Source organism: Pantherophis guttatus, chromosome 2, assembly GCF_059756535.1.
Source record: "Pantherophis guttatus breed Tessera chromosome 2, ASM5975653v1, whole genome shotgun sequence".
Taxonomy (NCBI): Eukaryota; Metazoa; Chordata; class Lepidosauria; order Squamata; family Colubridae; genus Pantherophis; species Pantherophis guttatus.
The window spans coordinates 158,855,343-158,872,441 of record NC_142064.1 but is presented as its reverse complement, the minus strand read 5'-3'; the positions used below and the strand labels follow the sequence as shown (position 1 = coordinate 158,872,441).

The window sequence follows — 17,099 nt, the reverse complement described above, 5'->3', positions numbered from 1 at the left end:
GGTGACAGAAATAACACTATTGTTTATCTTGATTTTTTTTTTTAAATGACCACATATGTTCAATAACAACTGATATATGACATTCTATATGTTATCTTTTTTGCACAAACTCCAATTTGATTTGGAAGGAGATACCATGGACACTTGTAAACTAACCATGGATACTCCAAGGCTGCATGCTTATCAGATTAAAATAAACCTGCTAGTTTTAAAGGGGCTTAGTTTCAAAGGTGGCATCTAATCTAATCTAGACTCATCTAAATTAGATTAGAGTCATCTAATCCCTGCCTGGCCAAAATTAATTAACAAGGTTAACAAAAAAAATTGATACTTTATTCTATTCTAACATTACAGGAATCTAAACTCTAAAAGCCAAATTGTCCCAATTTGGCTTTACACTCTTATTCTTATACCATTCATCAAGATGCAAAGAAGAAGAGATAAAATGGGGGACAACAGGCAACCTATCAGGAACAAGGAGTGTGAATCTGACGGGTAACATTCAAAACAGGTGGAGAAAAAATGAACAGGAAATAAAGAGCATCCTGTTATAAAGGAATTTTTGCAAACAAAAAGTTCTCCAAGTCTTAGGAATTGATCAAAAAGTCAAGTTCAAAGATAAAACTGTATGTCAAAGTATATGTAGATTAGGAATGTCTGGCTTCAAGAAAGACAGATAATTAATGTTCTGACACAAATCAGGGGATTAAAAAAAAAGATGCATTATCTAGCAGCAAAAGCTTGGCAGTTATAAAGCACATGCAGTCAGGAACAGCTAGGATATTGTGTATAAAACCACAGAGTTGTAACATGAAAGTATAGAAATTTATAGAAACTTTCTCTTTCATGAATGCGCGCACACACACACACGCACACACACACACACTGAAACAGTGCTATTCAATGGTACCATTTCTGTTGAATAGTATCATTGAATAATATGAATTAACATTTTCTTCAAAAGTGAATGAGGTTCTTGTTGCCGTTTGATTCAAAGGTTGAAAGGCTGATTAAAGTTTGCAGGCCTTATTTGGTTTACACCCCATTTCTAATTTGAGAAGGCCAACCAGTATGGAAAAAGTCCCATTTTCAAATAAAAAGTTTTGTCAATATTTTATATCAGAAGCCCAGTTTGGCTCTTTTCCAGTAAGTCTTCTTATGGAAATTTCTGATTTCCTCATCTTCCCACCACGACAGATGTGTGGGAATCGAAGATCATATTGGGTGGCAGCTGTGGGCAAGATGGCACAAAACAAGTAAAGATGAGAGGAGCTGCTTTCTCAGTAAGCGAGAAAGTCGCCCAGTTCAAAGACACACAGGATCTTGCCACTAGCACTTCTGCTTTTAATTAAAATATCTTCAGTGACTTTGAAGGAGGAGAATTAAAGGGAGAAAAAAAGACACTGAACTGGCTGCTCCTCACCACAATGACATTGTAACTCAGAAACAAAGGCACAGAACCTTTTGTTCCAGCGTGGAAGGCTGCAAGTGAATCTGAGCAGCAGACAGACTCAGGTATTAAAATGGCTTTCAAGGCCTTTCTACACCATCTGTTTATTGTCCAGTAAGAACGCATTTGGTTCTAATTTGCTATACACAATCTTTATTACTTCCGCTGATTAAGCTTACAACGAGAGACTTCCACCAGCCCACTGCAGTTCTTGAATGTACACCTCAAAGAGCTGACCTTCACACTTTTGTAAACCTTCTGGATGCCCATGGAACGATTCCTTATTTCTTTGAATTCTACCTTCTGTACTGCGATTAAAAAGTGCATCCCTTACAATGTATTCCTAATTACAATTCCTAACCCAATTACAGGGTTAATTCAAGAGGCACATTGCTGGTAAGGAAAGCAGTTCTCTGGTTCGACACTACAAAGGCCCAAAACAAGATATGCCAAAGTTTCCTACATTTGCAGTTGCTTCATACGGTTGAGACACGGATAAAGAGTGAATAATCTGTGCAGGCCTACTCACATATGTGAAATATACTTCCAGGTTATTGTTTTAGGTGGATAGCCAATAAAAACTGGGCCATCTACCTTTTTCTTAAAAGGAATTGAGGTTTGTGTCACTGCACTATGCTTTAGTGCAACGGTTCTCAACCTGTGGATCGTGACCCCTTTGGGGGTCGAACGACCCTTTCACAGGGGTCACCTAAGACCATCGGAAAACACATATTTTTGATGGTCTTAGGAACCGAGACACCGCTCCTCTATCCGTCTCCAGGCGGGTCCGCCCACATGCAGATACGCCCTAAGCCTAAGGCTTTTGAGGCGCTACGGCGCCCCCTGCTGGGCGGCTCTAAGCCCACACCTTCGCGGTAGGCGGGCTGGATCTGTCAGCTCATTTCTTCCCAGCTTCATTTGCATCATGGCGGCTCGGGGCCTGGGCGGCTCAGGCCTGCTTGCACAGAACCTGTCGTGCCTTCTTCTCCTTCTTTCGACCTGCGGGCGCAGCATGCCTGTTAATACCGGGTGGGGGAAACCAGTGCGGGGCTGCAGGCAGCCCAAGGGCAGATACATCCTTGAAAGGCAGAGGCGAGTGAGGGTGGCTGAGTCTGGCGGTCAGCGAAAGGCAAAATTTGCCAGGGGGGTGGTTGGTGGCCCGCACCGTGGAAAGCAGGTTGGGGTGGGATGGACCCAAGGTTTTGCGTGGCCCCGAAAACTCCCTGCTAGGAAACGAAGCATGGAAGAGAGGCAGAAGATAACCGTCTGCAGGATGAAACCGGAATTGGCTGACTTAGCCGGCTCCTCCTTCGAGGCGCCGTGGCTGCTGTGCAAACATGCCTCTCTCGTGGCGCCCTTTGCTTCAGTGCTTGTTTTCTCACTGCTGAACATTTTAAGGGCTGGAACCTCGTGGCTCCTCTCTTGGCACACGCAGCCTTGTATGCGTGTTTTCCTTCCGCTTCGGAAAATATGTTACCCCCTTTTCTAGCAGCTGCTAATTCATGTCCCAAAGTTGCTTTTTTTCCCCAAGAGGCAACTGGAGTTTCTTGTTTTTTCTTTGAAGACATTTTGGCTTCTCATCCACCAAGAAGCTTCTTCAGCTCTGACTAGAGATGGTGGGGAATGGAAGGATTTATATTCCTTGCAAGGCCTCAAAACCAGAGCTGTGTTCATAGATGACACAAGAAGGATGGGTTGTTATAGAAATTGTGCCATATTATCCCCTGCAAAAATCTCTATTGATTAATTAATAACATTATCTTTCAGTTAATAATGGGGGACAATATAAATAAAGTAAGAAGAAGAAAATTATGAGCAACTCACTCCTACCAATGCATGCTGACCTTCCTCATTTATTACATATTGTTTTTGTGATTAATCACTATGCTTTAATTATGTTCGATTTTCAACAATGAAAATACATCCTGCATACCAGATATTTACATTACGATTTATAACAGTAGCAAAATTACAGTTATGAAGTAGCAACGAAAATAATTTTATGGTTGGGGGATCACCATAACATGAGGAACTGTATTAAAGGGTCACGGCATTAGGAAGGTTGAGAACCACTGCTTTAGTGTAAAAAAGTGCACCATTTTTAATAGAGTGATGAGTAGGCAGAGCTAACCCAAAGACACTAAAACTCAAGACTGTGTCTGTTCTACCTTGCTTCCAGGAATAAAGCAATATTTTATGGAATTTTCTAAAGGATAAACACTCTTTTGGGCTAGAGTTGCCATCTAGCCAGATCTTTGTTTTCCTTCAAAACAAGAAAAATCTTTCTGCCCATGCAATTACCCACAAGTAGTATGTTTGTAAAAGTAGAGTACTACCCTTTGGAAATACTTTTGGGGAAATCATGCTTATGATTAAGATGCAGCTCTCTGTTTTGCTCATGCAGAAAGGCCCTTGGGACAACATCAAGAATTAAATAGCCTACGTATCACAGAACCACAACCTAGAAACAACAAATATGTAACAAGGCTGAAAAGAGCATAAACTGAACGTATTCTCATAGTGAAAGGGAAAAGAGGCTGACATAAGTATTGTAGCAAGAAATAAAATCTTATTGGTAATTCACATAGAGATACTTTTTTTGGAGAAACCCAAACTTTTTGGCAAGAGATCTTCAGTTAGATGCATTTATCAAAAGGAAAGAAGCCTCAAATTTGGATGCAAGTAGCTACAGTACTGACTTTATATGTTCAGCACTCTTGACAGCAGCTGCACTTGTATCTCATCCATAAGAAGTCATGGAATTTGGAAAGATCAATTATAAACAACTTCAGAAGAACTCTAATCCTTTCCTAATTCAGTATGCCGCCTGAGAGGCTATGAGATAAGACTATGGAAATGAATTCCTAGTACACTCTATATAACCTATCAACCTCTAAGTGACTCTTGGTATATATTACATTCTGCAAGCAATATTTTCAGATCAGCTAAGCTATTTTTTATGCAAAAAAAAAAAAAAAAATCACCTTGCAAGGCTCTTTTTGTTCCATCTAGAATCTCACCCTCATTATGAAAAGTAGCCAGTTAATGCAAAAATCTTTAATGCAAAGAGTTAAACTCAGTCACAGCAAACTTTGCTAAAAATCAAGAACGCAATTTTTCAAGGCCTCTAAAACAGAGAAAGATTGTTCAGTTGGCAAAAGTATGCTCGTCTCTGAGGCCTCGGGGCTAAAAGATCAAAAGAAAGAGAGGGAAGAAAGAACAGAGCTGCATTGACCCACAACAGGGAGGAACTCTTACAGAAGTTAACAAATTAACCTCAAGTCGGAGAAGTAGAGGAAGGTCAGTCTAGTGATCTTCAGAACAGATAATCAACACTGTGGGATTATAGTAACCGTAAACAGTGACTGATACCAGGAAATAAAGCACAACTCATTACATCTGGGATGCAATGGTTGTGCAAGGGATCCTATCTCCTTTCCATATCTTCCTAAAGTAGAGAGTCATTTCATGTTTTGTACACCACTTTCAAACATGACCGTGTTGCCTGATTTGTAAAAAGCCTACAATGAAAGCAAAATATAATTCAGAACCTGGATTACTCACTACATGCCTACAATATAAAGCAGACAAACTGAACAGAAGTTTTTAAATAACCAAAGGCTTATTGCTGCTGTTTTATTAATTCTGGGAAATGAACCCAGGATAATAAGATAATTGAGCTATCTACAATACTTTTAACACTTCCATTACAAGAATTTTCTTTTTCATAACCCCTTGACAATGGTAGTACTTTACTGACTAGTCATTAGGCCATATAGGAATACAAAATATAAAACACAGAATAGTATATAACAGCGGTCACCAACCGGTGGTCCTCAGAACACTGGTGGTTTGTGAGAAAATTTTGGTGGTCCGCAGAAAAATTATTTGCATTTTTATATTGCACTAAATACTATTTATCTTTTTTAAAAAAATTCATATTAGTAGTCCGCGGGATTTAAAATGATAAATTTAGTGATCCCTGAGGTCCTAAAGGTTGGCGACCCCTGATATATAAGACCATTATGTTAAAAATAGAATAAAAGAAATAAGCATAAAAAATTGGCATAATTTGATACAGAAATATTTGTTTCCAAAAAGCAAGGCAAATGAGAAGAACAAAATCTGTTTGGGGCACATATTCAAACTTTCAGTCCATATTAACACCATATTTTTCTTAAGAAGAAAAAGATTAGAATGAGACATGAATTTTTCTCTCTCGCTTAATACCCCATGCAAAGCTGTAGTCATATAAACTAAAAATAACCTGCACTGTAGTATCACAAGACAGTTGAGTTGAGTAATAAGCACGGGCAGTTAATGTGCCCAAATAAGAACAAGATACAAGTGCTTGCAGGCAGAGGACAGATCAGCATCTTCCTTCATTATTTACCAATCAGTGGCTCTACAGAGAGATAATGTTTCCCACATTCTTTTAAGAACTAGGAGACAGGCTTTGGAACAATTATTAAACAATGCCATGGCAAACATGGAAGATTGGCTAAATCAAAGGCTATTCTGTTTTAGGCCTGTGGGACGTATGGAGCAAAAATGTGCTACTCAATGTAAGGAAGGACAATGTTGCCTTGCTCAAAGGAACTAGTAATGTAGTTTTAAAGGAACTAATCAAGGATAAGCAACTTTGTATCCAAAAGAGCCTTGGTAGTACAGTGGTCTAAGGCACCCTGTTATTAAGCTGGTTATTAAGACCAGCTGCCTGCAATTACTGCAGGTTCGAATCTCGCCAAGGCTCAAGGTTGGCTCAGCCTTCCATCCTTTCTAAGGTAGGTAAATTGAGGACCCAGTTGTGGGGGCAATAAGCTGACTTTGTATAAATATACAAAAGGATAAAGGCTATTGCTGAGCACATTGTAAGGCGCCCTGAGTCTCCGGAGAAGGGCGGCATATAAATCAAATTTAAAAAAAATAAAAATAAATAATGCTCAAATTTACAAAGGAGCTTAGAAATCCGCCTTAGGTGTCTTTCTCCTTGCTGCATCCTGAAAGATTCATTTAGCTGGACAGAAACTCTTAAAATACATTACTATATAGCATTAGAAGTAGCTGAAACCAACACCTTCCAATTATTTAAAAATCTTGGTCCTGAATTTATTTGTCACTTGGTACGATTACAGGCAATGCTCTGTTTTCAATTATTCTTAATTAGATGATCCTGAGAAATACTTCCTATTGCTCAAAGACTACAATACTATATAGCTATTCCCTTTTTAGCTGATATTAAACAATATTGTGAGGATTCCATCTGTAACATATTATCTTTAATTAGAAAAATGCTGGTAAAAAATCATGAGACAATTATTAATGAACGATAACACTGCTTGTTCCCCCTTAACATTTTGTGATAGAGAAACAATAAAACTCTCATCCAGAAGAACCTTAGCTCCAAGAAAGTGAATTATTACCGAGTTAAATCCGTAAGAATTAGCATAAGGAAATCTCACTGAGCAGAAGTGAGCAGAAGTGAACACGTTACAGAAATGTAACGTGTTAAAAAATAAAGAGGGCTTAAGCCAAATAAAAATATCACTACGATTCTGTAGAATTCCAGAATGTTTTGTTTATTTCTGGACAATGCTGAACCTCTCCTGGCTTTTCAGGGTTGGTCCAGCAGTTTCCAGAAGTAACTTCTTGGAAGTACGATTGCTTTCTGGTATTCCAGATATTGCTTTATGAATAAAACAGGCACGTTTTAGGGCTGGATCATAGACTTAGCATGGTCTGGGATGAAACAGAATGTTTTCCAGAGCAATGAATTCTGCACCCATTCTAATATTCAGTATCCTCCTTCATGTTAATGCTGCCATTATTTTGTCAACAATCCATTATTCCACATATTACCAGGTATTAGAGGACCAGTGAGATAGATTTTCGCAAGTTAGAATAAAAGAACTATTGATAAAATTGCCTACATTCAAAGCAAGAAGCATTTCAAGAAATTCTAGCACCACAAGATATCAAGTCATTTTATTTGTCCTTCATTTGATTAAGATATACAATAGTAATTGTTGATCTTAAAAACAAAGTATTTTATAATTTAAAAAAACTGAATGAGTGATATAACTACTACCTGAAAAAGAGTCATGCCATCGTCACTCAGAATGGATCTGGGTGGTGTAATAACTACAATGAAAAACAATATTTTCATTAGGAAAGAAGATGAAGGAAACAAAGGGGGTTTAGGAAAGGTCTAGGCACAGTAGTTGTGTTTGTCTTATTAAATTCACAACAACAGTGAAAGTGAGTTATATGTCTCACAACCTTATATATAAATACAATGTAAATGTAAAAATCATTTTCTCCAAATCAATAGCAGCAACAGATGCAGAATGTTATCTGTAAAAATTATAAAACATAAATCTGAACTTACACAAATAAAATGGTATCTCTGGATTTACAAGGAGACTTTTCACAAATGCCCTCAGAGCACCAACTGTTAAATAAAGCAAAAAAAAAAAAAAGGTTTAGTATGAGCTGCACATACATTATGAGCACCATTCTCTTTGATGATATATTTTAAAGAGAATACCAACTTAGTCTTATCTCAAAGACTGACACAGTAGAAAGCAGAAACTTTAAATTACCACCATCTTTACTGAGTTCACCCTTTGATTCCAGCATCCATGTGGAACACTTTGTTTCTATCAATCTCCTTCTGCATCCTTGGAAGACTGGCTGGTGAAATGTTAGCTATCTTTCGACTATAAAAAAATTGTTGCAGGCAACAAATAAAATTGGTTTATTTATACAAGCTCTTCCAGCACATTTGCCCAGAGCTGCAATGGCGTAGTGGTTAGAATGCAGTACTGCAGGTTACTTCTGCTGCCTGCCTGCTGCCTGCAATTTGGCAGTTCAAATCTCACCAGGCTCAAGGCTGACTCAGCCGTCCATCCTTCCGAGGTCAGTAAAATGAGGACCCAGATTGTTGGGGACAATATCCTGTCTCTGTAAACTGCTTAGAGAGGCCTGTAAAAGCTCTGTGAAGCGGTATACAGTATAAGCCTAAATGCTATTGCTATCCCAAACTGACAAGGCTTTTTTGTATGGTTTCTGTCTTATAATAATGAATTATCTAATACATCTTGCCTTCAGAAACAGCTGAAGCAGCATTGCTTACCTGAGAAATATATAAGGAAAACATTTACTAGTGGAGATTGGGTACTGCCGTGATGGTAGTGAGAGATGATACAAAGAATATGACTACTTCTAAGTGGAGGTAATGGCCAAACCATTCAAAAGCAGAAAGTAATACAGTGAAGTCGCAGTAATGTATATTTACATTCTCCCAAATCAGCACGTATAAGAATTGGAGATCCAGCTAAATCTCCAGATAAGCCCTCTATATAATCTATATAGCATGAGAAGTTGGTGGTATAAACTATCAGACACGAGGATTGACAGCCTCAGAGGCTGGTGGATTTCATCATTAGACATTTATAAGCAAAAAACAGATAATCATTTATTAATATTGCTATAGCAGTAAATTTGCATAGAGTAGGAATGGATTCTCTAGATTCCCTTCCAATTCTATGATTCTAAGCCAGATCTCTTATCTGATATATTCCACCTAACCTAACTCAAACATCCTGATATAAGAAAGCAGAAACATTAAATTTACCTACTAACAATAGGTTAGGTCAGCAAGTGGTTAGGGAGTGAACAATTTCAGGGGTTTAAGAGCAGGCAGGAAAATCAATACAGTAATAGATAAGAGGAAGATATGGCAGGAGACAAGGACGGGCTACTTTCAGGGAACATAGACTTGGTGTTTGGTACCAGTTCCACATTCCAGCCCCCTGTGCTTAGTTCCAGACTGGCCAGATCTCCAGAGGCATGGACTTTTAACTGCTGAGGACACATGTGAACCTCCTAAGCCAGAAGCCCTCAACCTTTTGGGTATCAGGGACCAGTTCCATGGAGAGTTTTTTTCATTGATTGGAGAGGGCATGGTTTTGCATGCTTGTTTGTGTGGCCTGGTTTCTGGCATGCCGCGGACCGGTGCTGGTCTAAGGACCGGGTTTTGGGGACCCCTGTCGTAGGCTCTGAAAGGAGCATGGGATTATCCCTGAAGGCTTCATGCACAAGTCAATTTAAGCCTTAGTCACTGCTTGGAATGAAAAGGTAGCTGGACCTTTGTACCATATTGTGCCTATGTGCCCTTTCCTCCTCTGCGGATCCTGGCGTACCTCCTGGATTATGGAAAAGCTGAGAAATCTTTGTGTTGCAAACCAATTGCCTCTTTTTATTATTATTATTTTATTATTTATTAAATTTTTATACCGCCCCCTCTCCCGAAGGACTCGGGGCGGTGAACAGCCAGAATTAAAAACACACCATACAAATATTAAAATACATTAAAACAGAATTAAATTATCTTAGGCTTCTCCAATTTAAAACCCCATTACCCATAAAATTCACCCAATTAAAAATTTTTTAACCCAGCCCGGCTTGCTGAAATAGAAAAGTCTTCAGGGCCCGGCGGAAGGTCCGGAGGTCCGGGATTAGTCGTATCCCTGGGGGTAGCTCATTCCAGAGGGCGGGTGCCCCCACAGAGAAGGCTCTTCCCCGGGGGGTCGCCAGCCGACATTGCCTGACAGACGGCACACCTTTTCTTGGATCAGGAGGCTCTGCCCATGAACATTCATTGTCACCTCCAGAACAGACTACTGAATAGACTAGGAAACGAGCTGTCCCTGAGGCTACCTTTTAAAGGTATCCGTAAAAATGAAGTTGATCAGAATGGAGCATATCCTGTGGACAATTATGGCATTTTACCTTTGCTACACAAACCATACTGACTTGCATGTGCAATTCCAGCTGTTGTTTGTCACCCACAAAGGATACTTGAAGCAGCACAACCCTGTGGTGGTCTTTATCTGCTGGATTAGATCCAGCAGGAAAGGTATTTTGTGAGTCCAATCAAGTAAAGAATATCATTAAGTTTCAGGCCTGAGAAGAATTAAACTGTGAAGTAGGCTATGCACCCAAAGAGATGTCCTTCTTTCCCATTGAAGAGGGACATCTCTTTGGATGCATATCCTACTTTGCAGTTAAAAATTCCTAGATTTTGACTATTTAAAGGTGCAGGGAGTCTGGTTTTCCTCTTGACACCCAGCATATTGAAGCAGAGTGGCTGATTCAAATTCTTTCCAGTATTTCCAACTCTTTTTTGGGCTCTGGCTGAAACTATGCTAGACCAACACCCTGTTTGTTCAATGGGCTCATCTGGGCACGACTAATGCCATGGTAAGTGGTCTGAAAAATAAACCAGCAGGCAGTTGTAGGAAACACATTCTGTTTAGAAAACAATTTCAGCTATCTTCCATACAACTCAATTTTCCATACAACAAACTTTTAAAATAGCAGTAAAATAAAGCAGCTAGAGACGTGTAAATCTTTTTAAGTCACAAACATTAGTTTGATAGCCAAGCACTGTTGGTCTTTTTCAGTTTGATTATTTATATAAAGCAGAAGATGGGAGATAAGATATACTCCTACCTGTTTCACTAGGGTGAAAGAAACCTTGCAAAATGTGACGATCTGGGAAGTAAACACGTAGTACCACCTAGTTGAACGCAAAGAATCAGGCATCTACTCACATAAACAAAAACATTAGCTTCATACATGTTTGAATAATACCAGCCCATTTTCAAAAACTTGCTCCTTTTCATGAATGGACAGTGTAGCTCAGAGAGACCATACATGTAGTTTTCAAGAGCCTTTTTAGAATGGTGGAAACTGACTCACACAGATGTTTTAAAACAAAGTGCATCATAAAAACTGATTCTTGGACTACTCAGGGATAGCAATGTTCAGCTGAAGTAGCAGAGATGGAAGGAAAAGCATAAGTGTGAATTCAAATCTTATCCTCACTAGAAATTAATTACCGGTAGGTAATTTCTGGATTTGATCAGGAAGGTTGTACTTGAAAAGCATTGTATAAATGCTAGGTATTCTCATTTCATTTTAGCAATAGAACTCTTGTATCTCACACCAAAAGAACAAAGAACATGCAGAACAAAACATGCAAGAAATCTGTCCACTGCCCTGCTTTAAAAATTCTTTTATGGGGAATCCTAAAACAAGACAACACTTACTGCTATTCAATGAATATTCCAGTTCTTCCAATTCATGTAAAAAGAAGCAAAAACAGTAGTAGAAGATTTTTTTTTTGACAGGGCCCCAGATATTTACTACTTATATGTTCCTTTAAGACACTTAGACCTCTATATTTCTAATTCTGTGGAACAATCACAATCACACAAAAAAAGTTTACCTTTGGATAACGCTCTAATTTCTCCTTCGTTTGAGCTTCTCGCTGTGCCTTTGTCATCAAGGGAACTTCTTCTAAACACCTCCTAAGAAAAGACAAGGCTTAGCAGACTGCCATAAGTGGAGATCAACTCAACCCTGTTATGCTACTCAATCATCATATGCTACTCAATTAAACTTCTGTACCTATTCATTCTGATATGATCCTTTTGCTATATTAACCTCTGTGTATAAAAGTTCTCTAGCACAATAAAGCTTAGATTGTTCAATAGACAGGTGCAATTTGCATCCTGCAAAACCTGCACAAAGTCATTTTAACGAAAACTTGTCATTCTATTTTCCTAAATATATAATCAGACAATTAATTTTGAAATACTGGAAATAAACAACCATATTTTTACATAGCATACCTATGCCCCATAGGTAATGACTGCATCAGTATTTCTTGATTAATAACAAATTTAGACTGTCATAATGGATTGCAGAATTTGTTTTAATGAAGAATAATATACCATCTGCAAAAGACTTATATATATCCTTATCATTTTTCTCCTGGAGGATAGCAACTTATATACTGCTTCACAGAGCTTTATAACCCTAAGTGGTTTACAGAGTCGGCATATTGCCCCCAACAATTTGGCTCCTCATTTTACCAACCTTGGAAGGATGGAAGGTTGAGTCAACCTGGAGCCTAGTGAGATTCAAACTGCCAAATTTCAGGCAGCCAGCAGTCAGCAGAAGTAGCCTGCAGTACTGCACTCTAACCACCGCACCACCAATATATCATAAAAGCTGGAATTGCCATAAAAGTTGTATTTCTTTTTTTTCTTTTTTTTAATTTGATTTTTATTATAACATATAGTGATACAATCGGTACATTTTCGGTTCATTGGTGCAATTATATACATATATACATCTACATGCATTATTACTTGTCTTTCATTTGATATTGTTTCTTAAAGCTAGATTTAATTTCAAAGCACTTCAAGTTAATAGTACTCAACTCTCTAAGACTAAATATAATACTATTCATATAGATTTTGTTAATTAATTAATATTTAATCTCTATTTCCTTCTTTATTTCTTTTCCCCATCCATTCGTACCACATATCCCACACGCTATAAAATTCCGAATCTTCTCTGTCATTAATTTCTAAAGTCAATTTGTTCATTTCGGCGCACTCCAATATTTTTCCAATAACATGTTCTTGAGGTGGTATTTGTTTTTCTTTCCAATACTGGGCAAAGGAAATTCTAGCGGCTGTCAGAATATGTATAATTAAATACTTTTTCTTTTTTGCATATTCAGTTTTCAAAATTCCCAGGAGAAAGGCTTTTGGGTCGAAATCAAAATTTTCTTTTATTATTTCTCTAATCCACATCCATATCATCCTCCAGAATTTTTGTGCCTGATTACATGTCCACCAGCAATGGTAAAAAGTACCCTGCTGATGGTCACATTTCCAACATTTAGGGCTCGAATTGGGGTAGATCTTCACTATCCTAGCTGGGGCCATATGCCATCTATAAAACAGCTTATATTGATTTTCCTTGTAAGCCGTCGCCTTTGTCATTTTAAGATTATTATTTTTTTTTGTAAATATTTTTTATTTATTTTTTCAAATTTAAACATAAAAACATAACTTTCAAGAGCAAAAATCTCAATCCGGTCATAGATGGTTACCACGCTTACATTCCTTTCACAAGCTCAATTCACAATTTCCATTACATCTTTTATAAATAAACAAAAAAAGAAAAAAAAAAGAAGATAAAAAAGAAATTCAAAACTTAAGAAAAAACCAATTTTACCTCAAATTTCACATTTTCATCTATATAAATCCATTATATCTATCCAAAATTAGTTTTCGAATTCACTTTCACTCATTTTTACATCTGCATAACAATTCTAAACATATCTTTATTCTTCTTTACCTTATATCTTATACAAGTCATATCAAAATAACCTCTTCTTAAGTGTTTAACCTTACAATTTTATCACCATTTATTCTTAGTTTCAATTCAATACCACTCCATTTTTATTATATTTTATAAAACAACATTTTATCTAATTTTAATCCTTTGACCCTTATCCTCAAATCAGTTTACCTTAGGTTTTTTTTTTCCTCCCAGTTTACATATTACCTGGAGCCTGGTGAGATTCAAACTGCCAAATTTCAGGCAGCCAGCAGTCAGCAGAAGTAGCCTGCAGTACTGCACTCTAACCACTGCACCACCAATATATCATAAAAGTTGGAATTGCCATAAAAGTTGTATTTCTGTTATTGTCTTATTTTAGAAAATTATTGTACAGGTCAGTATAATTTATACATAATTTATCGATTTTTATGTCAACCTATAAAGGAATAATGTCAACTAAAAGGTAAATTTAATCTTATATATAATGCAACAAAATCCTATCCTACAATATCAAAAAAAACTGTTGAAAGTTAAGACAGACATAATTAATTTGGCATTTAAAATATTGATTCAAGACAGATAAATATAAAGTATTTATTATTAATGGAGAACTGACAGTGAGCTTATAAATACAACTTTGCAACTCTTCTCAATCAGAGGTTTTCCAGATGGGTAATCCTTAACTCAGAATTCCAGCCAGCATGGTCACTGCTGAAATATTTGAGAGATTAGGCTCATGCTTCTAGAAAGTGACCAGTTTGGGAAGATGTCTTATAGACATATTTATTAAGGAACACGGTGGCTCAGTGACTAAGATGCTGAGCTTGTCAATCAAAAGGTCGGCAGTTCAGCGGTTCGAATCCCTAGCACCGCATAACGGGGTGAGCTCCTGTTACTTGTCCCAGCTTCTGCCAACCTAGCAGTTCAAAAGCATGTAAAAAATGCAAGTAGAAAAATAGGGACCACCTTTGGTGGGAAGATAACAGCGTTCCGTGTGCCTTTGGCGTTTAGTCATGCTGGCCACATTACCACGGAGACGTCTTCTGACAGCGCTGGCTCTTTGGCTTTGAAACGGAGATGAGCACTGCCCCTAGAGTTGGGAATGACTAGCACATATGTGCAAGGGGAACCTTTACCTTTACCTTTATAGAAATTAATTTATAGCCTATCAGGTTTACAGAAATGAAAGAAAAACAGTCTATAAAACATATGAATATTTAGAAAGTGTCAATAGTTGGTATGCTTACAGAGTTTTAGTAAAAGCTAGAACAATAGAACTATGTTTTCTACAATTTAGCACACTGTCTTTGCTCATATTAACACAAGTGCTTTCATTCTATGTTATTTGTTTATCCCACTTTTTGTTCAGGAGCTCAAGGTAGTATAATCAAAATCCTCTGCTCCCACTTTTATTCACAAGCATCCTGTGAGGTAGATTGAGATGAAAGTGTGATTAGTCTCAGGTTACCCACTGCCTTTCTGCAGCTGAGGGTGGACTTGGACAGAGGTTTTGCTGGCGCCAGTGCAATATCCTAATCACTATTTTCAATGGGGCACCCTATGTTATCACCGATATAGAATGTGAAGTATTGTATTATTTTGAAATATTCTCTAGGAATTCTGTATAATCTCTTGCATCTATCAACAATTGGACAAGTCTGTCCTCTGTGACATTTCTTCCCTGTATATAGTCCCATTATATGGATACTTTCTAGATACTTTTACCTCCAGATGAAGACTCCAGATTTCAAACCAATAATATCACAATTCAGAGGACACAGATAATCTGATTTAAAAGTTGCTCTGACTTGCTTTTTGTATTAACACTTGTGAAGACTTTCTTTATCATCAAAGGGAACTAAATGTATTCACTGTCATATAAACAAAGAAACTATGAGCTTTGTTGACCATTCATCCATCATTCCAGTGTTTATAATAGATGCATCTAAGCAGATGACAATGTAAAAAAAAACTTCCAAGCAATTTTGTGACTTAGATGAATTGGCTGGTATTCCTGGAAACTAGTAAGAACTAAGAAAATCCTAGTCCAAAGAATCTTCAGCATTGCAAAGAGCAGAAATTGCCATCCACATATATTTGCCAAGACTTTAGAGACAAAAAAGTGCGTGGCTAAAAAAACTTTTCTACTTAAAAAGTTAAGTTACAAATTACAAAGAAAATTAAAGCCTACTGTCTAAATAAGATATTTATGGTACAGAAGTGGATTTATCTTCTACTGCTGAGTCTACATTCATATTTTCTTTGAAGTATTATCGAAGTACATGGTACTTTAATGTCTCAACAATCATGTTTAAGAAAATACTACATCAATGTTAGATTCTCTAGCATCTGGTAATACCTTTTCCAACTAATTTTATGCTATTAACAAGTGTATGTTTTTTGTATAACAGAATAAAAGTATCTTCTCAATCAACAATAATGGTTATAGTTGTTGAGATCTGTTGAGATTACCTGAAACTTTTTAATGCAAGTCCACAAACTCTTGCTAAATGATGCTGTTAAAACCTTGTTTTTCATTTTGGAGGACTGTCTCATATGTAACCTGCAATTTGCATAACTCATATGTATTTCCCTACCTCCACTCCAATTTAAAAAGTGTAGCTCATAAAGCTTATGCCTTTTAATACAGTTTTTAATCAAAATAAGTGTTATTAGACTTGGTCTGGGTTTTTTTGCTATCATAGGTTAACTAATATAGCTCTCCTCCTACAATGTTAGTATTTAGAGAAAAAACATTTAAGTTTCTGTCTAGGCAGGTGAGCATACAACTAGAAGACTACATGCAAAATCTCCAAGAATATGAAGAACATTTAGTACAACTGGGAAGCAAATCCTGAGCATATTCATTGTTTAGGATTCCATCAGAATCAGAGAAACAATCTATATTGTATGTACATTGGCCATAAAAATTATTACTTAACTACTAGTGAAAAATAAATTTACCTTTCATTCTGTAGCTGGGCCAAACGTTTTCTCACATCATCTACTGTAACCTCAAAGAACTCATCAGGGAGATCTTGTGAATCAGAATCCAATGGCTCTTGAAGATCAGGATGGCACACAATTGGCTCTCGATCCAAATGCTGTAGAGTGAATTTAAATTAAAGCTTGATGCTTGAATTGTGCCATCAAGGCACAGAATCCACATAGCACAAGGAATATAATCCTTGCACTTAGAAAAATGTGGGTTTTGTGATAACATATACATTTCTGAGCAATATATTTAATTTTTTTTATTTACATACATAACTTCATAACTGACTTATGATATGATCTTTCCTAATTTAAATTCCTGCCCTAATTTTCACAGAGTATACATTATATAATTATATAAAACGGCACCATCCTCAGAATTCATGTTTGACTACAATCTGTCAATCTATGTTAGAGATATATCATACATTCTTTCTCAGGCAGAGAG

At 37.1% G+C, this 17,099-nt stretch overlaps 1 protein-coding gene across 2 annotated transcripts in view; it reads right to left on the bottom strand.

The window, feature by feature from the left end:
* ASPSCR1 (ASPSCR1 tether for SLC2A4, UBX domain containing) overlaps positions 1 to 17,099 on the bottom strand; it is an 81,811-nt gene that overhangs the window by 22,960 nt on the left and 41,752 nt on the right. For both annotated transcript variants that reach the window (XM_087887110.1, XM_034412907.3), the window contains exons 8-12: positions 16,622 to 16,761; positions 11,745 to 11,826; positions 10,967 to 11,033; positions 7,839 to 7,901; positions 7,539 to 7,591 (exon numbers count right to left, since the gene is read on the bottom strand). In XM_087887110.1, coding sequence (XP_087743236.1) covers positions 7,539 to 7,591; positions 7,839 to 7,901; positions 10,967 to 11,033; positions 11,745 to 11,826; positions 16,622 to 16,761 — 405 coding nt within the window. The remainder of the gene's footprint in view (positions 1 to 7,538; positions 7,592 to 7,838; positions 7,902 to 10,966; positions 11,034 to 11,744; positions 11,827 to 16,621; positions 16,762 to 17,099) is intronic.